This window comes from Spodoptera frugiperda, chromosome 21, assembly GCF_023101765.2.
Source record: "Spodoptera frugiperda isolate SF20-4 chromosome 21, AGI-APGP_CSIRO_Sfru_2.0, whole genome shotgun sequence".
NCBI classification, from domain to species: Eukaryota; Metazoa; Arthropoda; class Insecta; order Lepidoptera; family Noctuidae; genus Spodoptera; species Spodoptera frugiperda.
In genome coordinates, this window is record NC_064232.1 from 3826106 (window position 1) to 3849476 (window position 23371).

Below are 23371 nucleotides of genomic sequence, written 5' to 3' on the forward strand. Positions count from 1 at the left end.
CTACACATTGGAACGAGCAAATAGAGCAACTAGAGGACTGACCGACAGACAGACATTGTTAATATTATTATATTTGACGTTCAAAAGTGCCCTCGGGAGCTCTGATTGCCCGGCTCACATAACCCAACCAATCAGAGTGCCGAATGCGCTCTAGTTTCGATTACTTTACTTTACATAGTACTAAGGGTGCAGGTCTATTTTCGCAGCTCGAAACTATTCGAGCATCCTCGAACATTTACAAAATCAAATTCTGTATATTTTCATTAATTTAGTATATTCACTTATAATGATCAATTATACTAATCGTACATACCAATAAGTCCGTCAATAAGCGGCTGCACGTCTATATTGAAGCGCTGCGTGGCTCTGAAGTCCGGGTCGTAACCGTTCTTGTGTAGAACTATCTGCGTTATACATTCTTCTACCAACTTGTAGTACGCTGGCCTGGAATGGGATTTTATACTTTGTTAGTATGGGACTAGGGTTTAGAATCGGTTAAAGCGTTAAGTTAAAAAGATCGATTAGGTAACCCCTAGGTTATAATGATTTTCTACCTTATTCTTATACGAATAAGGCGCTATTTATAAATTTATTAAAATAGAGTAAAGATTTTTTTCTATTAATTTTATTCGAGTCACGTGAAATCATTTATGTACCACTATAAAATCACACAAATTTAAATCACGTCACGTCAAATCACATATTCACATCAACTCACATAAAGTCAGGTCAATTCACATCAACCCACGTACGTCAAGTCACATAAAGTCCCGTCAAGTCAAATCACATCAAGTCACTTAGTAGATAACAAAATAAGTTTTGTTTTATTTGCTAGGAATGTATTCACCTAACCTGATAAGCTCATGATTCCTGATATACAACAGACGTACTATGGAGAGTAAAGGCTCAGTCGAATTATACGACATTTCAAATCACGTCAAGTTAACTGAAATCACATTAAAGGTGAAACCGCACTAGCGCGGTACTACAGCGGAGGCGCGTCGCGGCACCGGAGCGGCGGTGCTACAGCGAGCGGAAAAAATCTCATTTGTTGGATACCTGACGAACGAGATGGACGGAATAACCGAAGAAGTGATAGTGGTAGCTTTATTATGCGAAGAAGCAGAACAACTGGAAAGACATAAAAAACGGTCTACATGGGTGCATGATATTCCAAATTCTCGTTTTAAAGAAGGAGAATATCACACACTTTTTCCAAAACTTTTAAGAGACCCTAAACGATTCCATATTTACTTCAGGATGACAAAGGAGAAGTTAGATGAACTATTGCAAATTATTAAACCTCATATATGTAGAATTGCAGCTAGCTATGCCGCACTAGCGGTAGCGGAGCTGTGCGGCGCGACCGGAGCGGCAAAATATTCTCCGGGAGTCAAATTTGTCGCGACGCACCGCGCCGCTTTAATGCAGTACCGCTGCAGTGCGTTTTGTTCCATAATAAACTGATCACGTCAAGTTACTTGAACCCACCCTAAATCTCGTGAGGTTACATTTAGTCACTTCAAGTCTTATCAAATCACGTCAAGGCACGTCAATTAATTGCCCTCACATAGTAGGCAGTCTAAACTTCATAAATTGTTGATTATTAATATTATTTTTCATCTTCATCTTCATAAATTGTTGATTATTAATATTATTTTAAAGTGTGGGAGAGCCATGCTTAGGCACGAATGGGCCGGCTCGACCGGAGTGATACCACGGCCTCACAGAAAACCGATGTGAAATAACGCTTGCGTTGTGTTTCGTTGTGTGAGTGAGGTTACCGGAGGCCCAATTCCCCCCTTCCCAATCTTCCCCATCCCCGATTCCCCAACCCTTAAATTCCTAACTCCCAAAAAGCCGGCAACGCACTTGTAACGCCTCTGGTGTTTCAAGTGTCCATGGGCGGCGGCGATTGCTTACCATCAGGTAATACGTCTGCTCGATTACCGGCTTGATTCATATAAAAAAACTAGCAAACCTGGCGAACTCCGTTTCGCCACCATGATTTTTTTTCTTGTATTTTCTTTGCTATAAACCTCACGGAACCCGAGACCTTTTCAACGAATGCAAAACCGTGGAAATCGGTTCTTGCGTTCTGGAATTATAGCGTCAGGAAGGAAAACCTGACTTATTTTTATATAATAGAAAATATATATACAATGTGATAGGGGCGAGACTTCTAACCCGTTAAGGCTGAGTACTACATCTAATTTTATCGACAAAAAAAATAATATGGGGGTTGAACCCCTAATTGAAAATATTGAAAAATAGCGATTTTTTCGGTAAAAATAATTCAGAAATGATTTTTTTCTCACCAAAACATTATCAAACATATGAAAAAAGTAATGAATTAGTTAGCCAAGGTTATTAGCTACCGTTTGTTGTTTTTTTTTGTTTCTACGACGCATACAACCTTTGATATTAAAAAAAGTAAAAAAAATATTAAAATAGCCATAACTTTTAGGGGGAGGGGATTCGACCACTTCGACCCCCGACTTTTGTCGATAAAATTAGGTGTAGAACTCAGCCTTAACGGGTTAGAAGTCTCGCCCCTATCACATTGTATATATTGATACCTGATAAGCTCATCATCCCGTATGTACAGCAGATGCTGCAGTATGGACAGTAGGTACGGCTCGGCCGGCGTGTCCATCACCAAGTTCTTCACTAACTCGAAACACTCGTTGACGTCGTTAAAGTCCACTCTGCAAACGCATACATATCGATTACAATCTTGAATATCTTACCGCCACACTCAGAGTCATTTAATGGTTACTTAACCCAGTCCTTAGCAATTGTTTTCCATACAAAATTGTTACTAAGGAATAGTTTAAGTAATCATTAAATGTCTCTGAGTGTGGCAGTTAAACATACAATTTTATAAAACAACAAATTCTGACTGCACGGTTGGCGCGGTGGCTGGGCAATAGGCTGCCGTGCAACGTGTCGCGCGTTCGATTCCCGCACGGAACAACTCTTTGTGTGATCCACAGATTGTTGTTTCGGATCTGCGTGTCATGTGTATGTGAAATTGTATGTTTGTAAACGCACCCACGACACAGGAGAAAATCCTAATGTAGGGCAACGTTTTTATTAAAAAAAAAATGGTGGATCACACTAAGGGCGCTGTACGGGAATCGAACCCAGGCATTTTGCTCTATAAAACTATCGTCTGCCTATTATTATTTTTTTCTTTCATACAAACGAAATTAAGTTTTAATATATAATACATAAAATAATCTTTAAATATATAAAACTATTGCTGTTCGTTAGTCTCGCTAAAACTAGAGAACGGCTAGACAGATTTGGTAAATTTACGCCCAAATACTGAAATGCTACTCAATTTTAAGTTGTACTTAAATATCGTGCTATCTCTGTCGTTTACAAAGAATTTGTAGGGACAGAACTTCATTTGAGAGCGTCTTAAAAAGTGACGTTTGTGTATTTGACCATTAGTCTTGAATTATTTATGGAAGTCCAGGGAAGGTTTAAAAGGTGAGAAAATAAAATGTTTGAGGCGCTACGAAGTTTGTCGGACCAAATAGCAAATAAAATAACTTCGCAACTTCACGCCTTTTATCCCCGAAGGGGTAGGTAGAGGTGCACATTACGGCGCGTAATACCACTATACAATGTACACCCACTTTTCACCATTTGTGTTATAAGTCCCATGTAATAGGGGGTGAGCCTATTGCCATATACTGGACACAATTCTAGACTCCGTGCTACTACTGAGAAATTTTCGAAAAACCGAAAAAAGCCCAGCAATACTTTGCCCGACCCGGGAATCGAACCCAAGACCCCTTGTCTGGAAGTCGCACTTGCGACCACTCGACCAACGAGGCAGTCCAATAAAATAATGTTAAATATATGTAACAAAATAATATGTATTAACAATAGAGTCATCTGGTGTATTAGTTCTAAACTAATTATGTATGTAGACCTATCAATTGTTAAACTCCTTATGTGATAAGTAAACTCCTTGTATATTGTTTACTAGCTACTTCCGCGCGGTTTCACCCGCTCTGCTCGGTTCCTATTGATCGTAGCGTGATGATTTATAGCCTATAACCTTCCTCGATAAATGCACTATCCAACACAAAAAGAATTATTCAAATCGAACCCATAGTTCCTGAGATTAGCGCGTTCAAACAAACAATCAAACAAACAAACTCTTCAGCTTTATAATATTAGTATAGATTATAAAACGTCAGTTGATTGCAAGCCATTTATAGCGTTTTATTGAATAAAACCAGTATAATTACCGGACATCATCGAACTTGGCGAGGAACTCGTCCTGGTCGGCGGCAGCGTGCGTGTCGAACACATTCATCTGGATCTGGCGCGCGCCCTCCGCGCCCGACCGCAGCTCGTCTGTGAGGGACAGACACACACACGTATTATGCTGAGGCCACACTACCGTGACATGCCAATAATTGGCTACTATCCTCGGTCAAAAATAAATTATTACAACTTTTCAATACAATAAATTATTAAAAAATAATCACACTCTCATTCATAAATTTGATGAACTATTTAATTTTCGATTTTTTCTAGCTAAATTTCTAGAAATAAGTCTGCTATTTGACGTCAAAAACTTATGACGTCATAATGCACTATTTCATACAAAGTTCATAGAAAATATCGTTTTTGACGTTTCGAAAAAAGTATTGAATTTGACTAGTAGGAAAGTAGCCTATTATTGCCATAACTTAAACAACCACGATTTGTGGTCATAATTTTACAATGCCAATCAATATGGCAAATGGTGGTAGGCAATAGCTCCGGCGGCGGTCTTTTTCGCACATCAAAGAAGATTACCGCAGTATTTAATGCGTTTGTGGCCACACTACCGTTTGTCCAGTGTGCAATATGAGTTCACCGGCGACACACGTACCTATCGACCGACATGGAGTGGTCAAATGAAAAAACGCTCGAGTTTTTCGAATACATCATCTAAATTAATCTCTTTGGGATACATCTTATAATTATGACTTAATTATCGAAGTGATATTTTAACGCCTAATTTATTGACATATCTAGGTAAACTCTAGTGTAATCACACTAGTTTATGCAGTAATTTGAACAGTAATTTAATGTCATAATTATTGCGGTAACAGCCCGGTAGTCGGTAAGGTAGTGTGGCCCCACTATTATGTAGTTACAAACATACAATATAGGTTCTTCTCGCCTCGCTTGCAAATGCGACTAGCGGGCAAGGGATCTTGGGTACGATTTCCGGGTCGGGAAAAGTAATAATAAGGTAAGCGCCCACAGGCCTGCATCGTATGCATCGTACGCATTCCGTATGACGTCATCAGTACGCATCGCATGTAGGCATTGCTGATGATGCGGTCCGTACGATGCGGATCAGTGGACGCAGTTGTATGAGTTTCTATACAAGACAAACTAAAATCCGATGAGTACGATGCGGGCCTGTGGACGCCTTACTGGGAATCTTAAATTTTTCGAAAATTTCTCAGAATTAGCACGGAGCCTTTAATTATGCCTGAGATATGGCAATAGGCTCACCCCCTATTACGTGGGACTTATAACATAAATGGTGTAAAGTGGGTGTACATTGTACAATGGCATTACGTGCCATAATGTACACCCCTTACCCCTTCGGGGATAACAGGCGTGATATGAATGAGTGTGACTTTACGCTACATTAATGCTATCTCAATAGCAAAATTACGATAGTAATAAAAAAACAAAGCAAAATAAACCTTACCGATCCAATCATAGAGTCCAGTCCTCATGAATTCGCTACGGAGATGCAACCGGAACTCCAATTCTTCAGGTTCCGTGATTATCGCGTTCATAAGTTGCATGCAGCCCGTCTGTATAGTCAATTTAAACCTTATTTCTATTTGAATAGAGCGTAAAATTATATCAATTCCAGGTATTCACGAGAATTTTAATAAGAGTATAATATCCTAGTTATTATGAGATTACATTGGTCAATAAAACAATTATATGACCAGGGGCCTTAGTCTGCTATTAAAGAGGGACGGAGCTATACAACCTACATAGCTCCGTCCCTCTTGCACTGCTCAATGATCGACCATTCTGACACAATTGTAATAGCAGACTACGGCCCCAGGTTTCTTCAACACCATGTATGGTAAAGCTACATAATGAATTGAAATATACGTCTTACATACGTATACAAAATATGTGTCCTGCCGTGACCTCAGGACTTAGTATGAGTTTGTTTCACGTTTAACGAGATCGAAACGAGCGTTCTGATTTGTTGATTCATTCGAGCCGGCCAATCAGAGTGCCGAACGCGCTCTCGTTTCAATTTGGTTAAACGTAAAGCAAACCCGTACTAAGGATACTGAAACTAGTAGAGCTTTTCACAAATAGTTCACGTTAGCAAACACTTACATTAATAAAGGAAGTCTCGTACAAGGCCAACCAACTAATAATAATAATAAATTTTTGACTGCACGGTTGGTGCGGTGTCTGGGCAACTGGCTGCCGCGCAACGGGTAGCGGGTTCGATTCCCGCACAGAGCAACTCTTTGTGTGATCCACAAATTGTTGTTTCGGGTCTGGGTGTCATGTGTATGTGAACTTGTATGTTTGTTAACGCACACACGACACAGGAGAAAATCCTAGTGTGGGGCAACGTTTTTTTAAACAAAAAAAAAACAAAAAAAAAATTACCTTCAAACTCTCAGGAGTCTTGGTCTCCAGGCCTTCGATGATGGGCAGCAGTCGAGGTTTCCGACTCGACTCGCCAGCCATCGTGATAGCTTCCAGGACCTTCTCGTGTCCATTGGGGATCAAACATATGGCTGCTAGCACCTGAAAGTATATTAAAAAAGGTATTTGAAAAAATACTCACAATCATTTATTTATTTATTTAGGGCAACCAATAGCTAATACAATAAATTGATACGAGAACAAGCATAGCGACAAGAATTCAATTACAGGTTCCCACTTATAGAAATAGAAATAGAAAAAATAAAAAAAAAAATCTTAAGAGTAATAGACTTAATAGTTTAAAATAATAATTTACGTTATGTCACATCGCAGACCGCATCATTGCTTACTTAAAGCGAGATAGCGGCCAAACGTTGACTCATCAAATAAAAACTCACATAATGTGTGTGTCAAGTCAAGTCAACTTACATTGATTCAAGTCACCTTAACTCACGTCAGGTAAACTCAACACAAGTCAAGTAAACTCAACTTACGTCAAGTAAACTTAACCCACGTCAAGTCAACACACATTCTGACAATTAGGACGATTAATTTATTTTAAAAACGTACATTAATTCAAGTCAACTCACATTATTTCACATCAACTCACATTATTTCACAACAACTCACATTTTTTCACAACAACTCACATTTTACAACCAAAAATATCCAATTACCTTTGCTGCTTCAAGAGCGCAGTGTGGTTTCCTGGCGTCCAAACTCCTGGCGAGTACTGGCAGCGCCTCCCGGCATTCGAACATGGTGCGTATACCGACCGTGTTGTTGAGGATCGCCGACAGACATCTGATGCATTCATACTGCACTCGGTCGTAGCGGGAGTCACTGTAATTGCGTGAGAATAAGGTTGAAATTCGTGTGATTTTTATATTATATTATACAGTCTTTAGTATCCTCGGTCAAAAATAAAATATTACAACTTTTCAATACAATAAAATATTCAAAAAATAAAACACACTCTCATTCGTAAATTTGTTGAACTAATTAATTTTCGATTTTTTTCTAGCACAATTTCTACAAATATTTTTGCTATTTGACGTGAAAATCTGATGACGTCATAATAGAGTATTTCATACAAAGTTCATAGAAAATATTGTTTTTGACGTTCCGAAAAAAGTATTGAATTTGATTAGTAGGAAACTAGTCTATTGCGTAGGAATAGGGTTGAAATTCGTGTGATTTTTATGTTACTTATGTAATTTTTTTGAGGGGCAAAAATCTTCCAATGACTTCTCCCGCTTTGTGCAAGGCGGGAGGGAGTGTCAGGCTGACTAAAAACCCCGTTCCTTCTCCTGCTTTGAGCCGGAGCCCCGGTAACCTGTTAAGTTGTCTGCAGCTCATTATTGATATCTTGTGAGGCAACACGATAACTGAAGACAGAAAACTAGTCTGCTTTACATGAATGTTTCGAGAAAATACTGACAAACTCTTACCGATAAAATCCGCTCCCACTAGCAGCGTGCAATGACGGAAAATAGTAATTTTAATGAAAATGAAGTAATTCCAATCTCCTTACATACGTTTAAAATTAAATCTAGTTTTGTGTGATTTCTAAAACGATGATTCCGTCCGAAGTGATATAGCTTCTCTCACGTCTCTTACATCATTTGATGTTGAACAGCTAAGTATTTATGGTCATGCAAACTAAAGGTACGCGTCCACAGGTCCGCATCGTACGGACCGCATCATCAGCAATGCCTACATGCGATGCGTACTGATGACGTCATACGGAATGCGGACGATGCGTGCAATGCGTACGATGCAGACCTGTGGACGCTTGCAATAAACGTGTATACCTACAAAATTTCAGCTCAATCGGTTAAAGATACCGGCTTCAATATTCAGTTGCAAGATTCCACTACACACACATACATACATTGAAAGTAAATAAAATCTCGTAAAAACATCAACTTACTTCGTATAACACTGGTTCAGGGTCGTCAGCAAACTCTCAATGCCTTTCGTCCCAAACTCTTCGATCCACGACAGCGGGTTATTCGTCAACGATATCCTAAGGTTTTCCAAACATCCGTGTAGTTTGCCCACTGAAAGCTCCGGTTGATTGAGGTATGTGACATAATCTGATGGCTTCTCAAACTTGGATCGACCTTCCTGTAACATTTAAGAAGGAACAATTAAGTACGAGTGTCGCCTGGACAGTCTACCTCGCTACATCCTTGTTGACTGGACATCTACACTACATGAGCTGCTGTTTACATGTGAACATTAGCTCATGACGATACCTAAGTACGTGTGTCGCCTGGACAGTCAACCTCGCTACATCCTTGTTGACTGGACATCTACACTACATGAGCTGCTGTTTACATGTGAACATTAGCTCATGACGATACCTAAGTTCGTGTGTCGCCTGGACAGTCAACCTCGCAACATCCTTGTTGACTGGACATCTACACTACATGAGCTGCTGTTTACATGTGAACATTAGCTCATGACTATACCTAAGTGCGTGTGTCGCCTGGACAGTCAACCTCGCAACATCCTTGTTGACTGGACATCTACACTACATGAGCTGCTGTTTACATGTGAACATTAGCTCATGACGATACCTAAGTACGTGTGTCGCCTGGACAGTCAACCTCGCTACATCCTTGTTGACTGGACATCTACACTACATGAGCTGCTGTTTACATGTGGACTGTAGAAGGTCTACCAACCTGTGTGTTGACGAATTTATAAGCGACCAGCATCTTCTTCTTCTGGTCTCGAGGATATTTTCTCAAAGGTTCCTTCTTCTCTTCATTGAGATTCATGTCCGCCTGTAAATTAAAGAAGCCCCATATAAATTACAGATCCAATTACTGCAGAATTCCGGAGCTGCGGACTAAGGCTCGAAAAACAGGAGTAGTAACGGGGTAGTTTTTAGTCAGTAAGAGTCTGACACTCCCTCTCACCTCGCCCAAGGCGACAGAAGTTATTGGATGATTTTCCAACCATTACAAAAAAGTTACTGTAGATTTAAAAGGAAACTTTTGCTTGTTTTCCTTCATAGATGTGTAGATATACTAAGAATTAAACGTTATATGGGGGATAAACGAACATACGGACCACCTAATGGTAAGTAGTAAGGGTCGCCTATCTACAGCACCAGAGGCGTGAAGTGTGGCTTTTTAAGGGGGAGGGAGACTGGGCCTTCTTGCAACCTTTATCAGGTCATCTCTCCAGTTTATGGGTCCCTCGTCTTGCGCTTTATTGCTGGTATGTAGAAGTGAGTTCTTTTTGGCTCTGCGCCCGAAGTTGGATCCCTAACCTTCGACAGTGTTGCGCTGGTAACGGATTAACAACCTTACTAACATGAAAACAAGGACTACTATCCTGTATCAAACTTACCAGCATCTCCTCAAACCTCCTATGCAGCTGTGCATCATCCAACGCGTCTATCTTGCTGGTGTACTCGGCCGTGGCGGACGGTTCCTCGTCCTCCGCCCTCGGTTCCGCGCCCCGGGGCACGGTGTCGTAGCCCCGGTCGATCTGGCTCCCCCCCTTCTTCGGCCGCCCGAACCATGTGTCCAGCTGGAGACAAAGAAGATTGTATGTGGTTAGTGAAACTCTGACGTTGTTAAATACTTGATTACACGTAAAATATCTGGGAAGTTGAAGTTTTATAGATTTAGATTTTGATTTCAGCCATGATCGTCCCACTGCAGGGCAAAGGCCTCCCTACCTTCCTTCCACTCCTTTCGGTTTAAAGCATTCTTGAAGTTTTATAGAGAAATTGTAATTAGAAATGGGAAAATACTCAAAATGGATAAATTAATACTGTGTTTTATGGTATAAGCCGGTAAACGGACAGACGGATCACCTGATGGTAAGCAATCGCCGCCGCCTATGGATACGCGAAACACCAGAGGCGTTACAAGTGTAGGGTGTGTTCAAAACATTTATAGGTAGAGTAATTATACTTAGTAATGTAAACTAGGACGGAGGACAAACGTGCAAAACAAACACACAAAATCACAAACATTCCATGTTATTTAGTTAATTCTTTCGGAGCCCCGGTAAACCCGCTAGGTAGTCCGTAGGATTAGTAAGATACTTAACACCCACTTTTCACCACTTATGTTTACTTATAGGTAAGAAAAACAATAAAACCTTAGGACAAACTTTACGCAACACGATTCGCATGCTGTTGGAACTCAAAACGGACGCGCGATTAACAAATCGATTACAAAATCAAATCGATTCGCTTCGTGTGCAATTCAGAATCGATTCAAGTGCCCCCTTAAATGTGACACAATGGACAATACAATGGTAAGTACCTGTATATGGTAGGTAGTATTCTATTATTTGCATTCGTTTAGGCTTTTGTATGTAGGCCAATAGTAAATAGTAAATTAAATATTATTTTACTAGTGACCCGCCCCAGATTCGCATGAGTGCAATGGTAATATATTATGCATGTATTATACATATAAAACTTCCTCTTTAATCACTCTATCTATTAAAAAAATCACAGCAAAATCCGTTGCGTAGTTTTAAAGATTTAAGCATACAAAGGGACATAGGGACAGAGAAAACGACTTTGTTTTATACTATGTAGTGATTTAATGCATATTAATAAGCAAGCGAGATATTGGATCAACCCATTGCCGACCCGTTACCATTAAAAAAATATTGTTCAATGTGTAACAAGTGAGTCAATCAAGTAAGAGGTTCGATATAATAAAGTAAAGGAATCTTTGATCCGCATTTTTTTTTCAAATATCAAAACTGTCCTAATTACTACATAGTAATTCGATTGTCTGTTTGTGCCCATTGGTGCGCATCTTAAAATTGCCGGACACAATTCCCAATACCTTCTTAAGTCTGACAACATTCCAAAATCGAAAACAGAATTTTCCAACGACTGCCTCGTTGGTCGAGTGGTCACAAGTGCGACTGCCGAACAAGGGGTCTCGGGTTCGATTCCCGCGTCGGGCAAAGTATTACTGGGCTTTTTTCGAATTTTCGAAAATATCTCGGTAGTAGCACGGAGTCTGGAATTGTGTCCAGTATATGGCAATAGGCTCACCCCCTATTACATGGGACTTATAACACAAATGGTGAAAAGTGGGTGTACATTGTATAGCGGCATTACGTGCCGTAATGTGTACCTCTGCCTACCCCTTCGGGGATAAAAGGAGTGACGTTGTGTGTGTGTGTGTGAAAACAGAATTTTCCAAAAGCGATAACTCATTAATAATTTGTCACGAATGATGATTTAGGGGAAGTGAATATATGTACTTAGTTTCAATCGCGAAACAATTTTCCAAACCAGTCCAGCAGTTTCGTAGCCTATCCAACACAAACATAAATACAGCAATTTCGTAGCTTATCCAACACACAACATATAAACAAATAAACGATCAAATTTTCCTCTTAACAAGTTAAGTTTAAAATAAACTGACTCACATACATTCAACATTACATATATGTATAAATAAACTGTATATGTATTTATAGCAGTCAATGGCAAGGTCATTGAATGAAGTATGTGAGAGTGACGTCATCGTTGTGTCATCGTGATGCTGTTTTACATGTTAAAAGTGTTTTACTTTGGAGATTCTGTAAAGGTTATAGTCGAGAGATTATGTATTTCTTTCCTTCAGAAGTAATTAACTCAGTTTTTAGTCATAATCAGTTTTACTTCATAATCCGTGAAAATCGAGATAGTTAGATAGTTGAAATGTTTTTGTAATAACTATCGTGAGACATACTAAATTACCTAAAAATCACGGTTTACTCACGTACATTAATGGAGAAAAGCTCTACTACTTTCGAGTCACAGAGGGACTCTTCATCATGAGCTGCGTGCGCAGACACGGCGACGTCGCGCAGCCTACTAGTACAGTAGAGCTTTTCTCCATTATTTACGTAAGTAAACCGTGATTTTTAGTTCATTGAGTTAAAATGTTCATTGTATTTCTGTCACGTCTTGTTCCCTTGGTAAACAGAAACTACAGAGCGTCATCTAATATGATCCTTGCTTGCACATACTTCTACAGCTTCCATCAGTCACATATTTGGTTATATCATACAAGCACAGAAGTACATCGGTTAAGAGTACTACAAACGTATTTTCAATTTATTCCACAAAACTTACCGAAAACGGCGAAAACACGTATTCACCCATAGTTTTTAAAGCGTACATAACTCCACTGACTTCACTATAATAAATCACATCACTTGCTCATCAGCCAAAATATAAACAAACTTTGATTTCATTTCAAACAACTATAACACAATTATTTTAGTCATTTTGATAACTGAGAATAAAAATAAAAATGTAGGTCTGTGTTTGTTTTTGACATGACAGCAGAATCCTTTACTTTTCACGAGGTAATGTAACAGTAGATTAAGGGACTACACATTTGACAGAGACCGGGCAGCAGCGCTCCCTGATAAACCTGAACCTAACCTTTTAAACTGCGATCTTGAAGCTGCCTGCCAAGCGTCTCATAACTGCTATTTTCAACCCGACTACAAAGCGTTATAGAGCTGCGGAAGACTTAACGGGTAGCCGAGGCTACATCTCGAAGAGCAGGAGTAGGAACGGGGTGGTTTTACTCAGTTAAGTCTGACACTCTCTCGCTTCACTTAAGGGAGGCGATGAAGAGAGGAGTTGGGAGGAGTCATTAGATGATATTCACCCGTTAAAAAAGTTCTGGAGTGTCATAAGAGCCGATTAAAGGACTATTATACTTTGACAGAGACCGGGCAGCAACGCTCTCTGCTAAACTTGGACATTTTAAACTGAGACCTTTACATACATGCCAGAAATGGAAATTATTGCTCACGTCTGTACAGGAGACTCTTAATCCAGCTGTGGATTGTCACGGGATTACTTTACAAAATATAGAGGATTTGCCATAGAAATCAGGTATGAAATAACAGTTCTTTTTTCTTTTGCTTTACGAGGTCATATCAGTCAAGTCTATTATTAAAGATGATCATAATACAATAAATAGTATACCTACATACGACCTAATACAAATACACTCATAATACCTAATATTTGCATCACCTTGAGCTCAAAGCAAGGTATGATATCATTTTTCCTTATATAGACGCTGTGCATTTTCAACTTTAATACAAATGTATAAGGTTGAGAATCTATTACAGATATTTGAAGGAACAGGATAGCTTGATGTGCTGGCGTCTGTCAATTTCCAATGTCATTTGGATGAAATCCACTTATGTATTGCATTTTAAAAGGTCCACATTTATCAGAGAGCGCTGCTGTCCGATATCAAACCTCCTTGCAATGCAATATCAAACCTCCTTGGCGAGTGGAGTGATTAGAGCAAACCCTCTTATGTAGAGGAGATCCGTAGACTGCATCGAAACACGGAAGTCCGGCGAGTCATAGGAACATGAACAACTGTCTTATACCGAAACGAAATAAATCAGATGATATCATAGGATCAAAAAAATGAACAGTCTCCACATTGGATATGAGGAACAAGCTTCAATCAACATCATCATCATCATCATATCAGTCACAAGGGGTCCACTACTGCACATAGGTATTGTGGAGGGCTTGTCCGTGTCCCGTGATAAAAAAGCACCATTCCTTCTATTCGTTAAGGAATTACCAGCCGATAATAAATTAATATGTAATATCTAAATAACAATATTTTTTAATATTATCATTCATTTAACCTCTTCCGGAGCGGATGAGGTTTTATTTAGGTTTTAACTGAAATTGTACTAATTTAGGTATTCTGGTCTTTAGGTAGACTAAAATTCAATTCCCATATCGCATCTTTCCATATAAAAAACATAACAGCTTAGCTGAGTCTGTTTCCACCAGTGTTATGTTATGTGTGCCAATGAATATGATTGGTGGAAACCAAACGCATCAACAGCAACGTAGCATAGCACATCTCTGGTGGAAAAACACCCTGATGGTAAATTTGTTGGTCAAATTAAAAACAATTATTTAGTTTTTAAGTGACACTGGTAAAAAAGAGGTACCTACAGGACTATAACGAATTTGAATACCAGATAGCTCAATTAAACGAAACTAGTCACCGAAAACACTAAAAACGTCACAAAAATGAAAACTAAACCTTAATCTTTAACAACACAAGACCGAAAATCCTTTAAAACCTACAATTAAACTTTTATCCTCATTTATCTCACTTAAAACACACTGTAAACAACACCTTATGACCACACAAATAGGACAGAATATACCGCAAAATTTAAAAACTTTGGTCGCACGTGCGACCGTCGCAAGAGTCGAAGTAACACTGAAATTACTTAAAATAATTGTTGATGACAAAATGTAGTGTTTATTGGAGTTATTTTTAATTATGCTGTCATTGTAGTTACATCTGTATATTTATTGCGGTCATTATTACAAGGGGTATAAGCAGAAGTGTGAAGAAAATGCACTTATTATAAAGTAGTGAAAGATTTTAGTGGAATTGTTGGTTGCAGACCGACTGCACAGTTAACGTGGTGGCTGGATAACTGACTGACGTACAACGTATATTGGTTTCGATTCCCGTACGCAGCAACTCTGTGTGATCCACAAATTGTTGTTTCGGGTCTGTGTACCATGTGTATATGAATTTGTATGTTTGTAAACGCACCCGCGATACAGAAAAAAAATTCAAGTGTGGAGCAACGTTTTAAAAAAAAAAGTACGCATCCAAAGTTCCAACCGACCGTTCCAAGTCATTGGGGGAGGACTATGTAAAGCAGTCGATGTCATGTGACTGATATGAAGATGATAATAAAGTAGTGAAGACGCACTGCTCTTCGTTTTTCCCTTTTTTATGTTATAAGCCGGTAAACGACTCGACGGATCACCACCAACCACCGCCGTCGAAACACCAGAGGCGTTAAAAGTGCGTTGCCGGCCTTTTGGAGGTTAGGAATTTAAGGGTTGTTCGGGTATCAGGGTTCGGGAAGATTGGGAAGCAAGAAAACAGTACCGTTCCTACTCCTGCTTTTCGAGCCGGAGCCCCGATAACCCTGCTTAGAGAAGCAGGGCTAGCAGAAGCTAGTTTATAATATTAGTAGGATAACTTTTACCTAAATGGAGTGGGGACTCTAGGTGCCCATCCAGCGGTCTCAGGGAAGATGGTAGTACTGCGGTCACGTGCTGCCGTATAAATTGCACAGGCTCTTGGGAGACGTATTCTGTATACCATGCCGTTACAGGCGTTGCACCGTGAGGGCTTCGGAGAAGGTCTACTTAGCGGACCCGGTGCCCTTTACAGGTGCAGAAGGGGAGGTTGTAATGAGGTAAAAATCCCACACTCCCTAGTCTTTTATCCCCCGTAAGATTAGCCCCCGTGATCATAAATAAAACAATGTATAACTTTTACCGACCCTCTGTCCACACTTTTTTGGCATCCTTCCCTATAATGAAGCCATACACTTGTATGACATCATGAGACACACTCCTCAACTGAACAGTGGTGTCATTGCCATAAAATCATTCAAATCTGCATGACCACTGCCCACTGGCCAGTTGTCACTTTTCCAACTGCCATTTTCTATTTCTGCTGTTGACAAAACTTGTATGGGACTATTTATAGAAAATATACTTGTGAAAACTATTCTTACATATCTGTTTTCATATTTTGTTTTGTTTACATTCAATGGACTATAAAAATACTGGATTGATTTGAAAATTTCTTTCACCATTGGAAAACTAACACGTTTTAAGCCGAAATCTTACAGTATTGAGCCTCTTATAATAAAAGAGGGCTTGCCATAATCTCCACACTTGACAAACAGGTTGGTAATCGCAGTTTAAAAGTTTTATTTTTGTTATCAATGATTATGATCCTCCAGTCACTTCTCCCACCGTAAGCGAGGCGAGAGAGAGTGTTAGACTCTTACTGACGAAAAAACACCCTGTTCCCACTCCTGCTTTTCGAGCTGGAACCCGGTAAACCCGCTAGGTAGTACGCAGCTTCGAATCTTTCATCAGCCCTACTGGGCCCCATGCATTGTGGTCTTAGTCACACTGCAGCCCAAACTCTATTAAACACACAGTCCCTTATACAACTCTTTTTACACCCGCAGTAGGACAAGGGGTGACAAAAGAAGCTAATACAAAACAAATAATAAACCCTCATCTTTCGGGAACTTTGCCAAAAGAAAAAACGCAACAAAAATATGATAATAAACAAAGAATGATGACGATAGATCCATCGTTATATTTGTCACCTTCGTTCGTATCGTATGGGCGTAAGCAATTGGAGGTCGTTGACACGGAGTATCATAAGACACTGATGGGCCTTAATGGATTCTTTATATGAGTCAAATCAGCCATTAAATTGTACGTATACTCGATATGTTTATTAAAACAAAGATTTTGAAGTAATCTGTGATTCGGAAAGTGTGCAATATTTCCGGGTTTCGAACTACCTAGCCTAGGGTTTACCGAGTCTCCGGCTCGAAAAGCAGGAGTAGAAACAGGGTAGTTTTTGTCAATAAGAGTCTGATACTCCCTCTTGCCTTGCCCAAGGCGGGAGAAGCCATTGGATAACTTTCCCCACTTAAAAAGAAGTGTGCCGTATTTCTTTATATGATAGGTCAGTAAATGAGCCCACGGATCATCTGATGGTAAGCAATCGACGCTGCCCATGGACACCCAAAGAGTTAATGTGCGTTGTCAGCCTTTTGGGGTTTAGGAATTTGAGGATTGGGGATTTGGGGATATGAGAGATTGGGGAGCACAGGTGCACACACTCCTACTCTTGCCGAGAGTGTCGCAAGAACCGACTAAGGGACAACAAAACTATACAATGTACACACACTTTTCACAATTTATGTTGTAAATCCCAAGTAATAGATGATGAACCTATTGCCATATACCGGGCACATTTCCAGACTCCGTGCTACTCCTGATAAATTTACAAAAAACCGAAAACCCAGCAACGCTTTGTGCGCCCCGGGAATCGAACCGGAGACGCCTTGCCCGGCAGTCGCACTTGCAACCACTCGACCCACGACGCCGTCAAAAAAAAATAAGATGATTCAGTAATTTGTTTATTTGGTATGAAAATACATAATCATTGTTTACACACCTTGTAATAACCTCACTTCACTTTATATGTTCTCGCTATAATCCTTGGCGCGCTGCCAAGCCTCCCACCGGTGATATCATCATTACCTCACCGTGATTCAGTGTAAGCAGAAGCTATAGTTTTTATTGTAATGACGTGGCTGAGTGTTATTAATCAGTGCTGGGTTCTGTTTTTTATGGGATAGGGAGCTAAACGAGCAGTCGGATCACCTGATGGTAAGCAATTGGTGCGGCCCTTGGATACTCGCAACACCAGAGGAATTACAGCTAAGATTTGCGTTATATTTTGCCCTGTAAGTGAGATTACCGGAGGCCAAATCCCTAACCCTCAAAAGGTCGGCAACGCACTTGTAATTCCTGTGGTGTTACTTGTGTCAATTTCCGTGTCTAGGCCCAATCCTCCTTCTCCCAAATCCCTGACCCCCAAAACGTAGGCAACACCATAATAAATCCTCTAGTAGTCTGCTCATTCGCAGCTCTATACTATAAAAATATAATGATGTGTCCCTTTGGGGAATACCATTTATCAATAACATTAATTTATTAAACCGTGCTGAATCCTTAGTATACGTCTTTGTTCTACGTTTAAAGTAATCGAAACGAGAGCAAATTCGGCGCTCTGATCAGCCGGCTCGAATAAATCAACCGATCGCAGCGCCAAACGCGTTCTCGTTTCGATAACTTTAAACGTAAAGCAAACTCATACTAAGGGTACTGTCCTGTACTAACCGGTAATAACTAGTTAGCTTCATACGTCACCAATAACCGTTAAGTCCCGAGCAGACCACGTGACACGGGATACGCGACCGATATATTCGAATTAGGAACGTTACGGACTCCGCATTGGCGAACTAAATGAATCATACGCCGGCGCCAGCTGTGCTGTATTCATAGTGTTGATTTTTTATTAGTATTTTATTGAACGATTGTTGTGAACTTGTTCTTATTTAGTTTGTAGCGATTGAGACTAATAAATTAATCATTTTCTTTTTCTCAAAGAGAAAGGTTGGGTGACATATAACATTAATTTTTTAATCTATACCTTTTTAGGGGCATTTATCAAAGATATGTCTATCGTACCTTTTTACATTTTTATTACAATTTAACATCCAGATTTCACCAGTTGGGGTAAATTGTGCTAGCACAAACAAACTAAGAACCCCAGACCCAGTGCTCGACAGTAACACATATGATCACTCAACATACGATGCAGTTTCAATACATAACCTTAAACACCCGAAAATACTGCGCAATAGTGACATCACTTACGTATGAGATCATTGTTTCGTTATAACTTTATGTAATATTTATAATAGTGAACAATTTATACAAATATGTTGATAATATTATGTACAATACTTCGTATGATAGGTGAATGAATAAGGAAAGGAAAAATTAAATCGTTAAATGTTTGTACGCGACAAACTCGGAAACGGCCGAACCGATTTTTTTTTCTTTTACTATTACTTCATCATCATCAGCCATAAGACGCCTACTGCTGCATAAAGGCATCCCCCAATATCTTCCAGATAGGCCGGTTGGAAGCGACCTGCATGCTTCTAACATTTAACGTCATTAAAATTTCATTATTTTTGTTTAGTTTTCAAATGAATTGCAACTTTGGTATTCAGCATGCGTCTTCAGCACGAATACCGAACAAAGGGTATTAAGACTACTGAATAATCCGAAATTGTATTAGCATTTTTAGTATAGAAAAAACTTTATAGACTACTATCACTAAATCGGAAAAGGCGCCGAGTTTATTTAACACATTGAACGCCGTGGTGGTCACCGGTGACCGAGGTTAGCGGAGGATTTGCCTTCAACAGTTTTCTATTGGCAGTCAAAGACTTAATTACAGTATTACAAAATTGAGACCTATTACAGTCTATTACCGTCAAAATAAATACCGAAACATGGATGTCATAACAATACAAAAGCAGGCCTATAAATACGGCCTCGTTAACGAACATCGCGGGACAACTTAATTAGGCACTTTAATTAGTGCAATGCATTAGTTGGGACAAACTGTTGTATCTATTTATATTACAACTATCGACCCGCCTCAGCTTCCCATGTGTGCAACGGTAATATATTATGCATGTATTATACATATAAACCTTCCTCTTGAATCATTCTATCTATTAAAAAAGCGCATCAAAATCCGTTGCGTAGTTTTAAAGATTTAAGCATACAAAGGTATAGTATGTAGGGATGATACGGAAATAGACCAATAAATATACATATTTAGATATATACTTATTTTATTCCTGAATGGATATGGTATGATGTTTATTTATAGGTATTAACAATTAATATCATCATGAGTAATGTGTCCACCGCTCAACGTATAAGCCTCTTATTATGACCGAAATTAAAAACCAATTTTAATCCAATATAATTAATAACCTAACCTGGTTAGGATTTGGATGATACGATCCGGTAAACGAGCAGACGGATCACTTGATGGTAAGCAATCGCCGCCGCCCATGGACATTATAAACACCAGTGGCATTACAAGTGCGTTGCCGGCCTTTTAGGGGTTAGAAATTTAAGGGTGGGTGATTCTTCAAAAAAGTCACAAAAAGTTAACGGCGTCATTATCCTCACCCAAAAGTTAACAATTCTGGCGATTGAAACACAAAACTTGGTTTCAATAAATTAAGCTGTGACACTGCTCTCAACCAATCAAATATTAATAAGGATGACAATAAGCTACCATGATGCTTAATAACGCGGGAGAATAATGATTTGTTAAATAAAAGTTAAAGTTTTTCGAAGAATCACCCGGTTATTGGTGAATCGGGGATTGAGAATATTGGGAAAGGGGATAATTGGGCCTCCGGTAACCTCACACACACAACGCAAGCATTGTTTCACATCGTTCACTTTATAATAAAGATAGATACAAAAATAAATCTAAATTAAACCACTACATACAAAAACAATTAATTAGGTTAAGTTCTCCTGCATAGACTAAATAGGCGATCACAATGTTTATTTACTTTGAAACAGCAGTTTAGGAACATATGGACCGCGTCTTGTTCCAAGGCAAGATTCGCTGTGATTGGTCAACGCAGATTTCTTTTATAGACTAGCTAAAGTAGACAAATGCTGTCTTGGTGGCCCGGAGGTTTAAAACGCTCGCTTCTCATTAATGAGAGCGCGGGTTCGGAATCAACGGGAAAGTACCAATGTGATGTGAACGCAAGCGTTATTTCACGTCGGTTTTCTGTATTACTCCGGTCGAGCCGGCCCATTCGTGCCGAAGCATGGCTCTCCCACACTTCTTACAAAGATAGATGGAATCTTGATGAATTTTGGGAAGTCCTTTGATGATGATTGTAGACTACATTATTTGAGGAATTTTAAGAACACCAACATTGGCGCATAAGACACTCAATGGGTTAAGAAAAATCTAGATTCTAGTTCAATAAAAACTAAGTCAGGTGCAAAAGTTTAAACACCACATCACATTTCATACTAAGGGACAAAACATAGAATTGAGACACGTTTTGAGCTTAATACATATTACTACGAAAAATGTACTATGACCTTTAGAAGTAACGTCTACCGGTTTGTAAAGGGCGTGGCCTAATGACCCACTCCGCGATATGGTCACATAATTTTGTGATGACGTATTATTAAAGATAGAAAACTTCGAAATGTAAAGTTAGATGGGGCAAAGACTTTTAAAATTAAGGTAAAAGGTACAAAGGTAGTATTAAAATTCATAACTGATCCAATTTTTTTTTTTTGACTAGCCTTCCATCCTTAATTTCCTCTCCGCTGCTACTCCTGTAAGCCAGGATCTACAGTAGATACTATCATGGAAACACCGGAACACTGAAGTCCGGCGCGTCCCAGGGCTACGAAAAACTGTTTTGGATCCCGTAACGAAATAAATCAAAAGAAATAATTAGAGAAGAAAAGATAACCCATCTAAGCCCAATCTAGTTTGCATTAAATATGCTTCGAAACTGCTGGACTGACTTTTAAATCCTAAAGTTACCTGAGAATAAAATTGTTAAAAATAAACGCTTCTAAGTAATTAAGTTTAAAAACATGGCTTGTGTAAACAACATAAATAACATATTCATTGCACTCTTCTTAACGATAATATATAACCATAACACACAATAATGACCATGCATTAAAATTGATGCAAAAAACGTGAGGAGAGAACGCAGTAAGCAATTACGTCATTGTCATATTAGAGCATATGCTAAACACATATTCAGGATTGTCATCAGCTAATGTTCACATGTAAACAGCAGCTCATGTAGTGTAGATGTCCAGTCAACAAGGATGTAGCGAGGTTGACTGTCCAGGCGACACACGTACTTAGGTATCGTCATGTGCTAATGTTCACATGTAAACAGCAGCTCATGTAGTGTAGATGTCCAGTCAACAAGGATGTAGCGAGGTTGACTGTCCAGGCGACACTCGTAGATGTCCAGTCAACAAGGATGTAGCGAGGTTGACTGTCCAGGCGACACATGTACTTAGGTATCGTCATGAGCTAATGTTCACATGTAAACAGCAGGTCATGTAGTGTAGATGTCCAGTCAACAAGGATGTAGCGAGGTTGACTGTCCAGGCGACACATGTACTTAGGTATCGTCATGAGCTAATGTTCACATGTAAACAGCAGCTCATGTAGTGTAGATGTCCAGTCAACAAGGATGTAGCGAGGTTGACTGTCCAGGCGACACATGTACTTAGGTATCGTCATGAGCTAATGTTCACATGTAAACAGCAGGTCATGTAGTGTAGATGTCCAGTCAACAAGGATGTAGCGAGGTTGACTGTCCAGGCGACACATGTACTTAGGTATCGTCATGAGCTAATGTTCACATGTAAACAGCAGCTCATGTAGTGTAGATGTCCAGTCAACAAGGATGTAGCGAGGTTGACTGTCCAGGCGACACATGTACTTAGGTATCGTCATGAGCTAATGTTCACATGTAAACAGCAGCTCATGTAGTGTAGATGTCCAGTCAACAAGGATGTAGCGAGGTTGACTGTCCAGGCGACACATGTACTTAGGTATCGTCATGAGCTAATGTTCACATGTAAACAGCAGGTCATGTAGTGTAGATGTCCAGTCAACAAGGATGTAGCGAGGTTGACTGTCCAGGCGACACATGTACTTAGGTATCGTCATGTGCTAATGTTCACATGTAAACAGCAGCTCATGTAGTGTAGATGTCCAGTCAACAAGGATGTAGCGAGGTTGACTGTCCAGGCGACACACGTACTTAGGTATCGTCATGAGCTAATGTTCACATGTAAACAGCAGCTCATGTAGTGTAGATGTCCAGTCAACAAGGATGTAGCGAGGTTGACTGTCCAGGCGACACACGTACTTAGGTATCGTCATGTGCTAATGTTCACATGTAAACAGCAGCTCATGTAGTGTAGATGTCCAGTCAACAAGGATGTAGCGAGGTTGACTGTCCAGGCGACACACGTACTTAGGTATCGTCATGAGCTAATGTTCACATGTAAACAACAGCTCATGTAGTGTAGATGTCCAGTCAACAAGGATGTAGCGAGGTTGACTGTCCAGGCGACACATGCATT

The 23371-nt window shown here is 39.6% G+C and overlaps 1 protein-coding gene and 1 long non-coding RNA gene across 25 annotated transcripts in view; one reads left to right on the plus strand and one right to left on the minus strand.

Moving 5' to 3' along the window:
- Window positions 1-23371, minus strand: part of LOC118280235 (protein diaphanous) — an 80583-nt gene that overhangs the window by 30864 nt on the left and 26348 nt on the right. For 11 of the 17 annotated variants that reach the window (XR_007706621.1, XM_050702036.1, XM_050702035.1 and 8 more), the window contains 9 exons: window positions 10084-10266; window positions 9411-9512; window positions 8651-8847; window positions 7395-7560; window positions 6679-6819; window positions 5738-5846; window positions 4269-4377; window positions 2580-2708; window positions 314-444 (listed from right to left, as the gene is read on the minus strand). Coding sequence is in view for 16 of the 17 variants with exons in the window: in XM_050702036.1 (XP_050557993.1) it covers window positions 314-444; window positions 2580-2708; window positions 4269-4377; window positions 5738-5846; window positions 6679-6819; window positions 7395-7560; window positions 8651-8847; window positions 9411-9512; window positions 10084-10266 (1267 nt within the window). In the remaining variant the exon portion in view is untranslated. Of the gene's footprint in view, window positions 1-313; window positions 445-2579; window positions 2709-4268; window positions 4378-5737; window positions 5847-6678; window positions 6820-7394; window positions 7561-8650; window positions 8848-9410; window positions 9513-10083; window positions 10267-12835; window positions 12967-14804; window positions 14824-14848; window positions 14988-23371 lie in introns of those variants that run through there. The other 6 variants (XM_050702037.1, XM_050702031.1, XM_050702030.1 and 3 more) reach the window with 5 other exon arrangements.
- LOC126912019 (uncharacterized) overlaps window positions 20608-23371 on the plus strand; it is a 111205-nt gene continuing 108441 nt past the window's right edge. The window contains exons 1-4 of one of the 8 annotated variants that reach the window (XR_007706626.1): window positions 20616-22133; window positions 22403-22480; window positions 22589-22871; window positions 22980-23344. This is a non-coding gene — a long non-coding RNA (uncharacterized LOC126912019). Of the gene's footprint in view, window positions 22134-22337; window positions 22548-22588; window positions 22872-22942; window positions 23345-23371 lie in introns of those variants that run through there. The other 7 variants (XR_007706627.1, XR_007706623.1, XR_007706630.1 and 4 more) reach the window with 7 other exon arrangements.